This window comes from Nycticebus coucang, chromosome 3, assembly GCF_027406575.1.
Source record: "Nycticebus coucang isolate mNycCou1 chromosome 3, mNycCou1.pri, whole genome shotgun sequence".
Lineage (NCBI taxonomy): Eukaryota > Metazoa > Chordata > Mammalia > Primates > Lorisidae > Nycticebus > Nycticebus coucang.
The window spans coordinates 119,980,803-119,996,017 of record NC_069782.1 but is presented as its reverse complement, the minus strand read 5'-3'; the positions used below and the strand labels follow the sequence as shown (position 1 = coordinate 119,996,017).

Here is a 15,215-nt window from a genome sequence, read left to right as displayed (position 1 = left end):
AAGCTAGTGTGCACTAGCTGCATTTGAAGGTAGACCAGATGGCCCATGCTAATATGGAGCAGGTATTATGTAAACATCTGAGCTAGTTAGGTACTATCCTGTGAGTAAGCAGGGAAAGTGCTGAACTTTGAACGTGGGAATAGGGAGCCAAACTGCTCTGAGAGGGAGTTTGAATTGTGAATTCCATTTTGAATTAAGAAAAAAAAATTGTTACAACTGAAGGGGACTTTTTAAAACTTGAGGCTAAATTACCTTAAAATGTCAAATTTAAGATTCTTTTTTTTTTTTTTTCCACCATTGGTGGAAATGGGAATCCCACAAACATGAGACCAGGTATGGGGAAAATAGGACTTCTGTTTGTTTGTTATTATTGAACATCTCAATGTGTTCTTTTAAAATTTGTTCTCCTGGGTATTGTATATTCATTTCATCCAATAAGCTTTTCCCTATTTAAATTTCTTTTTACTTTGTATACTTATTTTGTTAAAAATGAAAACACAAACACACATTCAAGCTAGCAGAATTATTCACAATAACTAAAATATGGAAGCAACCAAATTTTCCATCAGCTGACAAATGGAAAAAGAAAATGTGGTATTTGCTTACTGTGGACTATTGTTTCAACCTACAGAGGAAGGGAATTCTGATATATGCTACACCATGGATGAACTTTTAAGACTATATGTTGAGTGATATAAGCCAGTCACAAAAAGAAAAATATGGTATGATACTATTTATGTGAGGTAGCTAGAGCATTCAAAATCATAGAGACAGGAAGTAGAGTGGTAGTTGCCACAGATGAAAGAAGGGGAGAACGAGCTATTGTTTAATTGGTATAGTAATTAAAGATAAGATAAAAAGAGTTTTGTGGAAGGATAGTGGTGATAGTTGCACAGCAATATGAATATACTTAGTACCACTGAATTATACATTTAAAAAATGGCAGAGATGGTAAATTTTATATGTATTTTATTTTATTTCATTAAAAAAAAAGTTTTTTTTGAGACAGAGACTTACTTAGTCACCCTCAGTAGAGTGCCAAGGCATCATACCTCACTGCAACCTCAAACTCTTGGGCTCAAGTGATCCTCTTGCCTCTCAGCCTCCCAAGTAGCTGGGACAACAGGTGCCCCCTATAACACTCAGCTATTTTTATTTTTATTTAATTAAATAATTAATTAATTACTTTATTTTTGGGACAGAGTCCCACTATGTTACCCTCAGGAGGGTGTCGTGACACAGCTCACAGCAACCTCAAACTCTTGGGCTTACACAATTCTCTTGCCTCAGCCTCCCAAGTAGCCGGAACTACAGGCACCTGCCACAATGCCAGGCTATTTTTGTTGTTGTTGTTGTTATTGCAGTTGTTTAGCTGGCCCGGGCCAGGTTCGAACCCGCTAGCCTTGGTGTATGTGGCTAGCACTGTAACCACTGTGATACAGGTGCCGAGCTGCAGCTATTTTTAGAGACCAGGTCTTGCTTTTGCTAAGGTTGATCTCGAATTCCTGAGCTCAAGCATCCATCCATCTCAGGCTCCCAGAGTGCTAGGATTACAGTTGCAAGCCACCATGCCCGGCTTTTATGGGTATTTAATCACAACAAAAAATTTGAAATGTGGAATGCAAGACAAATATTTGTTGGACATGACTATTCCAGGCATTATGGGACAACTAGCATTCCTTCCTGTTCCCATAATGTGGCTACTAAAAATCCTGTTTTTCATTTATTCATAAATTGGAATTTCAATCTGCACAGTTAAATCAATGACCCACACTGCTGTTCTTAATGTGACCGTATGCTTATACCTCTGGATGCTGAAGAATTGTTTGATTTCTGGGCTGCTGGCCTATGTTCAGTTTGGAACCTAATCCCTATGGTATTTACCTCAATTCTATCTGATTGTAAAAGTGCATCTCCACATCTCCCTCCAGCCCAGCGTCTGCCACTTCCCCACCCTCTCTGACTTGGTCCTAATTCATGTCAACTGCATATAGACTGGGACTGGCCAGGAATTGTCATCCAGACCAGCCCTAAAGGAGTGGGCCCTTTTGATATTTGTTCTGTCCATTTCAGATTTCTTCCTTCTAACTTATAATGTTTAGTTCTTTTTCTCCAGTTATAAATCTTTCTCTAGAAAGAGCCTATTAGCCATCGGTAGATTGAGCCCAATGGCATCAGCAGACAAATGGAATCAAAAGTAGGTCAGATCCAGTATGTTCCAGCTGTCGTTTCTGGCAGTGGGGGAATGACAGGCATTTTAATTTACAAAGGGAATGAGATGCCCGTTAGCAGTCTTTCCTGCTGCTTTGCTCCTCCAGATCCCCTTTTGAAAGTGACTTTGAAGGGCTGAACTTCCTTCTGGCTACCAGAGGTCCAGTCCTTGGTCCAGTTACCAGGTCCTTTCTGATCTGGATCCCCATTCCTTTTCAATCCCCTGTCTTGCCATTTCTTCCCCTAAAACTTAATGACCTGATAGCAGCGAACAGTTCAATAGTTTCTAAGTCTTTAGAGAGGCTTTTTCCTTCTGCTCCAGAGGCCAGTGCTCCCTGCCTCGGGATTCATTCCTGAAAACTGCAGCTCAGACAATGCTTCTTTCCTAAAGCCTCATTTTACCACCCTCAACACCAGCGTTAATCCCTGCACTCTGTGCAGGCTCTACACACCTTATGTTTCCATTGTTACACACATGGCATTGCATTATAATTTCTAATTTAATTACTCGTTCATCTCCCCAGTTACCTGGGGAATTCCTTGTGAGCCATGCTAGTATCTTTTAAAAAAATGAACTTTAGTTTTTGCAGCTTTATAGATGTACAGAAAAAATTACTAAGATACTACGGAGTTCTCATATACCCTGCGCCCAAGTTCTCTTATTATTAACATCCTCCATTAGTAGGGTATATTTGCTACAATGAATAAACCAATATTGACACATTATTATTAACTAAAATCCATACTTTATTCAGATTTCTTCAGTTTTCCACAATTCCTTTTTTTTTTTTTTTTGTTCTAGGAGTCACGACATTGCATTGAGTGGCCACATCTTCTTCATCTCCTCTTGGTGGGACATTTTCTCAGACTGTCCTTGTTTTGATGATGGTTTTGAAGAGTCTGGGTCAGGTATTTTTTTGAATGTTCTTCAATTGAAGTTTGTCTGGTGTTTTTCTCACGAGTTGGTTGGGATTTGGGTACATCAATTAACATAATTTAATTACTAGTGATGGTGATCTCGATCATCTGTCCGAGTTTGCGGTTGGCAGGTTTCTTCACCGTTACGTTACTGGCTCCCCACCCCTTCTGCACAATATTCTTTGGAAGAAACACACTATGTGCAGTCCACACTCACAGGGTAGGGAGTTATGTTTCAGTTTTTGGAAGGCACAGTATCTACAGAAATTGTTGGGATTCTGCTGCATGGGGGATTTGCCTTTTCTTTCCGATTACACGTGTATGTTCTTATGTGATTGAATACTGAGTGCCTATGACAGGACTGGTAGGCAGCTCATATGTTTTAGTAGTTTCCGTGTCCCAAACATCCATTGTAAATCTCTCTCAATGTGAACATCATACTAATAAAAACCTTAATAATAATAATATGTGCCTTAGAATAGACAATGCCATTTTAGAAGTATTATTGTAGGTGTTTTAGTTCATGTAATCCTCACAATTCTGTGAGGATGACACTATGATTAATCACACAGCTAAAAAATTTTGGAGATGCCATTCAAACCTCTGCTTCCAGACTCCAGAGTCCACACTGAAAAGCTATAAAGGTTGGAGTGCCTTTTGGATTTCCTAGTTCACTTACCTTGGCCTTGCTCCCTTGAATTTATTCCCTATGAGGAAATGGGTTGATATGCAAATATTCCCAGCTAAAACAGTCTTTAGTCCTCCAGCAGAGTCTTTTTGTTTGCACCAAATTCTCATGAAATCTGTGAGGCTTCCAAAGCACACTGGAGCAGAAATTCTTAAGAAACCTGGAGGCCTGCCTTCAGAGGCTTTCTTTGCAACACTGGTCAAATTTCCCAAGTGAAGGAATCCAGCACTGAACTTTGAACTTCAGGAACGGGCAGACCATACTCAGCTGTTATGAATAAGAGGAGATGCCTAGTTTTATGGTCCTAATGTTTTTCATACCTTAAATCAGGGCACATGGCTCTTCAGGGTTGTAGGATGACTGAAAGATGTATTAAGAATCCTCTGCTGTCAGAGTTTCCAAGATTTTTTGACAGTTTTTACTAAGAATAGGACAGAATATTTAATACTGGAACTGCAATAGAAAATCTGAGCTATATTGTCAATTAATTAGGTCTGAGTTGTATTAGACCCAAACATATTCTCTATTTTCTGTGATGCATAAAATCTAACCCTTATACTAATTCCTTTGGGTCTTGAATATCCTGTTGCAAGGTTGAATAAAATGGAAAGATTAGTTCATGGGTTTCATCATCTATTCAATGTCATAGCTGGATTCTGGTATGAAACCAGCCATTGTAAATGAGGAAAGGAGAAACTAAAGATAGGAAGCTAAATTTTTTGCAGTAACCAGCTGCTATTCTTTAGCAGAGAGGAATTATGGAACCATGTACAGTTTATCTTGGTGCAGTTTGTTTACATACTGAGTAATAATATCCCAAAATAGAATCTACTCTAAGCCTAGAGTTTAAGAAAGATCATAACAGTTTATTTTAAACTCCATTTAAAAACACTACAAACAATATCTCCTAAAGCATGATCTTGTATTTTGATTTACAGCCACAAGGAATCTAAGAATAAACCCCTTTAGTCATGGAGTTCCTTATGACCAAGAATTGCAAAGATTTCAAATCACGCACTGAGCCTTTCAGATTTCCCTATTGAACAGGCCAATCTGTTTGTCATCAAATAAATGTGCTAAGCTCCCACATGGGCATGCAGCTAGAACTGGCTCAGATGAAAAAAAATTCTTTAGGCAAGATTGCTTGTGAATTTTTGCTCATCTTTAAGAGATGATTTATTGGAAAAGCAATGTTCAGCAGGGTGTGGATAGTGGGGACATGTCCCGATAGCTCTATTACAACACTCTTGGCAGCTAACATTGCTAAATAATGAAACAGGGAGGGATTTTCCCTTTTTCCTTCAGCATATTGCATTGAGGTTCATAATCATTTTCTTATCTTTGTGCTTCCAGAATGAATTCAGGCCATCATGAAGAGGCTTTACGTGGCCTTTCGACTTGGTTTAATGGCAGACACTCCTCTGAGTACACTGAGTGGATTAACTCATTTTAACTATGTATTTCCCTCTTTTTATAGATGCAGAAACTGAAGCATGAAGAGGTTAAGAAGCCTGCCCAGGGTTGCACAGCAAATAATAATAAATCTGGAATTTGGTGGCGTCCATAGCTCAGTGGGTAGGGCGCTAGCCACATACCCCGAGGCTGGCGGGGACCCAGCCTGAGCCAGCTAAAACAACAATCACAACTGCCAAAAAAAAAAAAAAAGAAAAAGAAAAAAGAAAAGAAAAGAAAAAAAAGAAATAGCCGGGTATTGTGGCAGGTTCCAGTAGTCCCAGTTACTTAGGAGGCCGAGGCCAAAGAATCACTTAAGCCCAAGAGTTTGCGGTTGCTGTGAGCTGTGATGCCAACAGCTTGAGACTCTGTCTCAAAAAATATATAGAAAGAAAGAAAAGAAAAAAGAAAAGAAAAGAAAAGAAAAGAAAAGCTGGAATTTGAATCCAGGTGATCTAATTTCAAAGTCCATGCTGTTAACCACCATACTGTGCTGCTCTGGTGAGTTTATAGTGACAGATAAAACTACAAACAATCCATTAGGGCATCTTCACATAATGCACCATAAGGACTTCCACTCTCTATTTTGTGTGCTGGCAAAACATATTTGGTGAAAACTCTCACTATTCTAGTTATTTAAGTTCTGTGTCAAACTACCTCTTATAGAAGTCTGTGAAGTTTAACCTGTCTAGAAAAGGAGTGGGGCTGTATCTGCCAGGAACAATTGAATGTCTTCCTGACCCTCCTTGGGAAATCAATTTAATTATTTAATTGGAAAATAAGTATATAATATTTATCATGCGGCAGGCACTGTTGTAAGTAAATACTAACTTCTTAAAAATCTCCTTACAGCCCTATGATAGAGCAACTGAGGCACAAAGAGTTTAGGTAACTTGCCCGTGTCCTGAGGCCTGAAACTTAACAGACTGGCCTGCAGAGTACGAGCTTCAGCCACCATGTGCCTCCAAGTGCTTGGAGGACACGACAATTGTGTTTTTTTTTGTTGTTGTTGTTTGTTTTTATTAAATCATAGACACATAGATCATGTATACATTAATGCATTTATGGGGTACAATGTGCTGATTTCACGTAGAATTAGGAACGCTTACATCACATTGGTTAATATACACCTCATCTCATTTACTGTGTTTTTTGAGAAATTTTTGTTTTCCATTTGTTTTCTCTTGTTCGTTTTCTGTTTCCTTTTTCTTGCCTCCCTGTGGGTTACATTTGATTTTGATCTATAGCGATATTGAGTGTATCTTTCTTGTGTAGTTCTTCCAGTGATTGCTTTAGGTATAACATTCTATATGTTATTATGGTCTACTGATATCAACACCTGTCAATTTTAGGAAAGTGTAGAAATCTTACTTCTTTTTCCATCCCTTTACTCCCTCCCACTATAATTGTTTTAAATATGTATCTCCTGTACATAGATTGAGAACCATATTAGATGTTGTTAGAATTTTTGCTTCAACTGTCAAATGTAGTTTAGAAAACTTAAAAGGAGAAAGGATATTTATTGTATTTACCCATATTTTTAATCTTTTTGTGTTCTTTCTTCCTCCCAGGGTGCCAGGATTATAGGCATGAGCCACCATGCTCAGCCTCATTCGGTTTTAAAATTTCATTTATTGCATATTTTAGTTCTACAATTTCTAGTTTGTTCTTCATTATATTGTCTGTTTCTTTTTTTTCTATTTTTTTCACAGTAATTCAGGGCTCCAAGTGGGCAAAAACAAAAGCTCTCATCTGAGTCTTCTTAAGCCTAGCATCATTGCTTGTACAATGTTACTTCTGCCACATTGTACCAGCACAGTAAGTTGCAGTGTCAGCCTAGATTCAAGGGGAGAGAAAATCAAACTCCACCTGTAGATGTGGGGAGTGAAAGAGTCACATTGCAAAAAGGCAGGAGGGATGAGAGAGATGAAACCAATCTGTAAAATCAGTTTGGTAGTTATTTTGGCTTATGAAATCATGGATTACTTTTGTCTTATAATTTTTTCTATGTTTTTCTAGTTTTCTATATTAAGATTATGTACCCTTTAATAGAGGAAAAACTTACGTCAAAAGAATCAGAGAAAACAATTATGTAAGTGCCAAATTCCACTGTGTGGGTTCTTTGTGAATGGAATTCAACAACTGTGATCTTTGTTCTTTAAAAATGTAAAATGTTTAAAGGCTATACCTAGGATGATTTCAAACACTTGGGAATGGTGCTTTGTGTAGGTATCTTTTGCCCTGATGATGCAGTTTAAAGCACAGGAAGGTACTCACTGGGTACCCACCATCCTTGTCTTCACACAGGTCCAGGCAAGGGAGAGTCTCAGCCTTCTCACCTGTAGGGGCTGCTGGGAAAACATGCCAGGTTTTACTGACAACTGTTTCCTTCCCATTCCCCCAGATAGCCTATTGGAACAGGTAGGACACATACCTTGATCTCTCTTGCCATGTAATTACCAAATCCATAAAAATAGTAGCAACTCTATTTTCCTAGATATTAGGGAAGACAAGGAAATATAAAGAGAGATTCTCTGCCTGCCCTTAGGGGTAAATTAGGGCCTTCTATGGAGAGTTTCAGAGTGTTTTCATCCCACTTTTCTCCTCCTGTGACCTTCAGTATCTTATTCTTAAGATGAGAATAATGATATCTCCATGTCAGAATGTTGTGAATTAGATAATGGTATTTACACCTTATATAACTACTAAGGGGTTTCTTTGAGAATTTAATGTGATGATAAATGTGAAAAGAGCATTTTAAATTTTATGAGAGTACTCAACTATAACTGTTCTTATTCTTATTTTTTTTTTTAATTCAAAAGCAGGGAACTTAGATTTGTAGAAGGTAAGCAATTAGCCATCTAGTTAAATGGTAGCATTTGGCTTTAACCAACATCTTCTGTTTCCTACTTCACTATTCCTCACATTGTTATTACTGTTCCAAATTAAATTAAAACATTCTCCAGACTCTCTTGATAATAATAAACTCTATCAGGTCTCACATCTCCCTGTGACATGGATGGGGTATAAGGTTGCATGTTTCTTATCATACAGATCATCACTTATATCAGGGATCAGCAAACTACAGCCCATGGGCCAAGTCCTTACCATCTATTTTTGTTATAGAACACAATCATACTCTTTTTTTAAATATATTGTCTGTCTGCCTGCACACCACAACAGGATAGCTGAATAGTTGTGAAGAAGACTATAGGCTAGCAAAGCCTAAAATATTCATTATCTGACCCTTTACAGAAAATGATTGCTGATCTCTAATTTGCATTGTCATCTCCAATATGTGCCACAGGACTGGAGCCCTCAAAGAATGATATTCCCTGGTACATGGAGAACATAAGCAGGTGCTCTTTTGGGCTTCTCACCTCCAGCTGAATCAAGGGCAGGTAGACTCCTTTAACCCTTCCATATTTCCCCACAGTAAAAGCTGGGCTCCTCTGAACACTGGGAGCATTTCTTCTTAGAAGCCCTCTGACCTTTACTTCATTGAAACATCAAAACAGGAAGAAAGGGCCTTCAGAAAACGTGCTGTTTGAAGATGGCGGCCGAGTAACAGCTACCTTGCATCTGGGCACCGTGAGTCTGGGGAGATAGGACTCCAGGCCTCTCTGGCTGGTGGGATCTGCCTATCATCACCCCTGCGAGGATACAGGGAGTCAGCGAGAGACTTCTGGACCCCAAGAGGAGGACTAAAACAGTGGAAAACCGGCAAGTGGTCGCGAGTGTTCAATCCGTCTAAACCCGCCCACAACTGTAAGTTCAGTAGCAGCAAGACTGCAAACCAGAAAGGCCTTAACTGTGAACTGTTTTGGTGTCTTTGCACTTGGCACTCAGTTGAACTGCCTTGGGGAGAGACTGAGCGGGAGTGCGGAGAACTTTGGCCGTTGTCTAGGGCCCCAGTCTGAGCCGCTGAGCCAGACGGAGCTAATAGTGTTTGGCTGTGGGTCACAGGGAGCCATTGTGAGCAATCTGCCCCGGCAAGCTCTGCCCTCAGGGTCGCAGAGCTAGAATTGGGTGGGAGCTGGTAACCCAGCAACCAAGTAGCCTAAGGGCGGGGTCTGAGCCGCCTTGCAGCCCTAACCCTCAGGGGCAGAGTGAGACCAGTTTTGGCACACTGGGTAAGTGGATAGCCACTTCAGCAGTGATTCCAGCGACAAGCACTTTCCTGGGAAAGCTTCTGCTCAGCAAGTGAACAAGTTCAAAGTGCCTTTTAAGTGGGCTGAAGAGAGATTTAGGGTGTCTACCTGCTGGGGTTTGAGAAATCAGCAGTCTCCAGTTGTATTGGAACTGTGATTAACATCTCATACCCCAGAAGACCACGTGTTGCCCAGACAATATTCAATAACATATACATACTGCTTTGTTTTTGGTTGTCTTTCTTTTTTTTTTGGTTTGGTTGTTTTTTTTAGGTTATTTTGATGTTGTTGATGTTGTTTCGTTTTTTAAGTTCAACCTTTTCCATACAGATCCTTTTTCTTTCTCAATTTTTCTAGTTTAATTATAATTTCCCATTGCTGCCTTTTTCAATAATTAGAACTTCATTTTTGTGAGTGTTTCTACCGCTATTATTTGGTTTTCCACCCAATTTTATCCCATAAAGTTTTCTGTTTCCTTGTTTTGGTTTGATTTATAGCATTTTTGTCTTTCCTCTCTACGTGGTGGAGGTGGGGTACTGTGTCTGATCAGGTTAGCAAAGAGCTGCTGACCTCAAGGGAACCACCCAACTGGGCACCGCCAGAAGGTGGGTTTTTTTTTAAGGTGTGTCAAAGTACCCTACTGTTTACGTATATTGTTCTGTCTCCCTCTTTCTGTGCCTCTCTTCTTTTTGTCAATATTCCTTTTACCCACCCCCTCTCCTTTCTCTATTTTTCTTTGTTTTTCTTATCACTTGGTCCTCCTTTCTTTCATCCCTTTTTTGCTCTTCAACCTTCTCACCCTTCTGGTCCTGTAACCCTTAGTCCACAGGCATGAGAACTTAAAGAGCAAGAGGAAGTGAAAGGACAATTAGGGCAAGGAAACAGATAAAAGAAATCACTCATGAGGAAGAATCAGCAGAAAACTCCAGGCAACATGAAGAACCAGTCCAGAACAACCCCGCCAAGGGACCATGAGGTAGCTACTGCAGAGGATTCCACCTATACAGAAATGTTAGGAATGACAGAAAGGAAATTTAGAATACACATGTTGAAAACAATGAAAGAAATGATGGAAACAATGAAGGAAACTGCTAATAAAGTGGAAAATAACCAAAAGGAAATCCAAAAACAGAATCAAATAAGAGATGAATGATATGAAGAATATAGAAAGGATATAGCAGAGCTGAAGGAACTGAAACAGTCAATTAGGGAACTTAAAGATGCAATGGAAAGTATCAGCAACAGGTTAGACCATGCAGAAGAAAGAATTTCAGAGGTGAAAGACAAAGTTTTTGAGATAACTCAGATAGTAAAAGAGGCAGAAAAGAAGAGAGAGAAAGCAGAACGTTCACTGTCAGAATTATGGGACTTTATGAAGCGTTCCAACATACGAGTTATAGGAATTCCAGAAGGGGAAGAAGAATGCCCCAGAGGAATGGAAGCCATACTAGAGAATATTATAAAAGAAAATTTCCCAAATATCACCAAAGATTCTGACACCCTGCTTTCAGAGGGCTATCGGACCCCAGGTCGCCTCAACTCTAACCAAGCTTCTCCAAGACACATTGTGATGAACCTGTCCAAAGTCAAGACAAAAGAAAAGATTCTGCAAGCTGCCAGGAGTAAGCACCAGTTGACCTACAGGGGCAAATCCATCAGAGTGACCGCAGACTTCTCTAATGAAACTTTCCAAGCAAGAAGACAATGGTCATCTACCTTTAATGTACTTAAACAGAACAATTTCCAGCCCAGAATTCTGTACCCTGCTAAGCTGAGCTTAAAAATTGATGGAGAAATCAAATCATTTACGGATATACAAACATTGAGGAAATTCACCACAACAAGACCAGGTCTACAGGAAATACTTCAACCTGTTCTGCACACTGACCACCACAATGGATCAGCAGCAAAGTAAGAACTCAGAAATTAAAGGACAGAACCTAGCTTCTACACTGATGCAAAAGATAAAACTAAGCAACGGACTCTCACCAAATAAGATGAATAGAATACTACCACACTTATCAATTATCTCAATAAATGTTAATGGCTTGAATTCCCCACTGAAGAGACATAGCTTGGCTGACTGGATTAAAAAACACAAGCCATCCATTTGCTGTCTGCAAGAAACACACCTGGCTTCAAAAGACAAATTAAAGCTCCGAGTCAAGGGTTGGAAGACAATTTTTCAGGCAAATGGAATTCAGAAGAAAAGAGGAGTTGCAATCTTATTTTCAGATACATGTGGATTTAAAGCAACTAGAGTCAAAAAAGACAAAGATGGTCACTTTATATTGGTCAAGGGAAAAATACAACAAGAAGACATTTCAATTCTAAATATTTATGCACCCAATTTAAATGCTCCCAGATTCTTGAAACAGACCTTACTCAGTCTGAGCAATATGATATCTGATAATACCATCATAACAGGGGACCTTAACACTCCTCTTACAGAGCTGGACAGATCCTCTAAACAGAAATTAAACAAGGATATAAGAGATTTAAATGAAAACCTTGAACAACTGTGCTTGATAGGTGCATATAGAACACTCCATCCCAAAGATAAAGAATATACATTCTTCTCATCACCCCATGGAACATTCTCCAAAATTGATCATATCCTGGGACACAAAACAAATATCAACAGAATTGAAAGAATTGAAAATTTACCTTGTATCTTCTCAGACCATAAGGCACTAAAGGTGGAACTCAACTCTAACAAAAATCCTCGACCCCACCCAAAGGCATGGAAATTAAACAATCTTCTGTTGAATAACAGATGGGTGCAGCAAGAAATAAAACAGGAAATCATTAACTTCCTTGAGCATAACAACAATGAAGACACAAGCTACCAAAACCTGTGGGATACTGCAAAAGCAGTTTTGAGAGGAAAATTCATCGCTTTAGATGCCTACATTCGAAAAACAGAAAGAGAGCGCATCAACAATCTCACGAGAGATCTTATGAATTGGAAAAAGAAGAACAATCTAAGCCTAAACTCAGTAGAAGAAAAGAAATATCCAAAATCAAATCAGAGATCAATGAAATTGAAAACAAAAGAATAATTCAGAAAATTAATGAAACAAGAAGTTGGTTTCTTCATAAAACAGATAAACCATTGGCCAGACTAACGAGGAATAGAAAAGTAAAATCTCTAGTAACCTCAATCAGAAATGATAAAGGGGAAATAACAACTGATCCCACAGAGATACAAGAGATCATCTCTGAATACTACCAAAAACTCTATGCCCAGAAATTTGACAATGTGAAGGAAATGGATCAATATTTGGAATCAAACCCTCTCCCTAGACTCAGCCAGGAAGAAATAGAGCTCCTGAACAGACCAATTTCAAGCACTGAGATCAAAGAAACAATAAAAAAATCTTCCAACCAAAAAATGCCCTGGTCCACATGGCTTCACTCCAGAATTCTATCAAACCTTCAAGGAAGAGCTTATTCCTGTACTGCAGAAATCATTCCAAAAAATTGAGAAAGAAGGAATCTTCCCCAACACATTCTATGAAGCAAAGATCACCCTGATACCAAAGCCAGGAAAAGACCCAAACAAAAAGTAGAATTTCAGACCAATATCACTCATGAACATAGACGCAAAAGTTCTCAACAAAATCCTAGCCAATAGATTACAGCTTATCATCAAAAAGTCATTCATCATGATCAAGTAGGCTTCATCCCAGGGATGCAAGGCTGGTTTAACATACGCAAGTCCATAAATGTTATCCACCATATTAACAGAGGCAAAAATAAAGATCACATGATCCTCTCAATAGATGCAGAAAAAGCATTTAATAAAATCCAGCATCCTTTTCTAATTAGAACACTGAAGAGTATAGGCATAGGTGGCACATTTCTAAAACTGATTGAAGCTATCTATGACAAACCCACAGCCAATATTTTACTGAATGGAGTAAAACTCAAAGCTTTTCCTCTTAGAACTGGAACCAGACAAGGTTGTCCTCTGTCACCTTTACTATTCAACGTAGTGCTGGAAGTTCTAGCCAATACAATTAGGCAAGACAAGGAAATAAAGGGAATCCAAATAGGAGCAGAGGAGGTCAAACTCTCCCTCTTTGCTGACAACATGATCTTATACTTAGAGAACCCCAAAGACTCAACCACAAGACTCCTAGAAGTCATCAAATAATACAGTAATGTTTCAGGATATAAAATCAATGTCCACAAGTCAGTAGCCTTTGTATACACCAATAACAGTCAAGATGAGAAGCTAATTAAGGACACAACTCCCTTCACCATAGTCTCAAAGAAAATGAAATACCTAGGAATATACCTAACGAAGGAGGTGAAGGACCTCTATAAAGAAAACTATGAAATCCTCAGAAAGGAAATAGCAGAGGATATTAACAAATGGAAGAACATACCATGCTCATGGACGGGAAGAATCAACATTGTTAAAATGTCTATACTTCCCAAAGCAATCGACCTATTCAATGCCATTCCTATCAAAATACCAACATTGTACTTTCAAGATTTGGAAAAAATGATTCTGCGTTTTGTATGGAACCAGAAAAAACCCCGTATAGCTAAGGCAGTTCTTTGTAACAAAAATAAAGCTGGGGGCATCAGCATACCAGATTTTAGTCTGTACTACAAAGCCATAGTGGTCAAGACAGCATGGTACTGGCACAAAAACAGAGACATAGACACTTGGAATCGAATTGAAAACCAAGAAATGAAACTAAGTCTTACAACCATCTAATCTTTGATAAACCAAACAAGAACATATCTTGGGGGAAAGACTCCCTATTCAATAAATGGTGTTGAGAGAACTGGATGTCTACATGTAAAAGACTGAAACTGGACCCACACCTTTCCCCACTCACAAAAATTGATACAAGATGGTTAAAGGACTTAAATTTAAGGCATGAAACAATAAAAATCCTCCAAGAAAGCATAGGAAAAGCACTGGAAGATATTGGCCTGGGGAAAGACTTCATGAAGAAGATTGCCATGGCAATTGCAACAACAACAAAAATAAACAAGTGGGACTTCATTAAACTGAAAAGCTTCTGTACAGCTAAGGACACAATAACCAAAGCAAAGAGACAACCCACACAATGGGAAAGGATATTTGCATATTTTCAATCAGACAAAAGCTTGATAACTAGGATCTATAGAGAACTCAAATTAATCCACATGAAAAAAGCCAACAATCCCATATATCAATGGGCAAGAGACATGAATAGAACTTTCTCTAAAGACGACAGACGAATGGCTCACAAACACATGAAAAAATGTTCATCATCTCTATATATTAGAGAAATGCAAATCAAAACAACCCTGAGATATCATCTAACCCCAGTGAGAATGGCCCACATCACAAAATCTCAAAACTGCAGATGCTGGCGTGGATGTGGAGAGAAGGGAACACTTTAACACTGCTGGTGGGACTGCAAACTAGTACAACCTTTCTGGAAGGAAGTATGGAGAAACCTCAAAGCACTCAAGCTAGACCTCCCATTTGATCCTGCAATCCCATTACTGGGCATCTACCCAGAAGGAAAAAAATCCTTTTATCATAAGGACACTTGTACTAGACTGTTTATTGCAGCTCAATTTACAATCGCCAAAATGTGGAAACAGCCTAAATGCTCACCAACCCAGGAATGGATTAACAAGCTGTGGTATATGTATACCATGGAATACTATTCAGCCATTAAAAAAAATGGAGACTTTACATCCTTCGTATTAACCTGGATGGAAGTGGAAGACATTATTTTTAGTAAAGCATCACAAGAATGGAGAAGCATGAATCCTATGTA

The 15,215-nt window shown here is 38.9% G+C and overlaps 1 protein-coding gene across 4 annotated transcripts in view; it reads left to right on the top strand.

Annotated features, from left to right (window-relative positions):
* HTR7 (5-hydroxytryptamine receptor 7) overlaps positions 1–15,215 on the top strand; it is a 330,604-nt gene that overhangs the window by 209,383 nt on the left and 106,006 nt on the right. The window contains exons 3-5 of one of the 4 annotated variants that reach the window (XR_008378790.1): positions 3,014–3,061; positions 5,295–5,770; positions 7,289–7,308. Coding sequence is in view for 1 of the 4 variants with exons in the window: in XM_053583891.1 (XP_053439866.1) it covers positions 3,014–3,061; position 5,295 (49 nt within the window). In the remaining 3 variants the exon portion in view is untranslated. Of the gene's footprint in view, positions 1–3,013; positions 3,062–5,294; positions 5,867–7,288; positions 7,309–15,215 lie in introns of those variants that run through there. The other 3 variants (XR_008378789.1, XM_053583891.1, XM_053583896.1) reach the window with 3 other exon arrangements.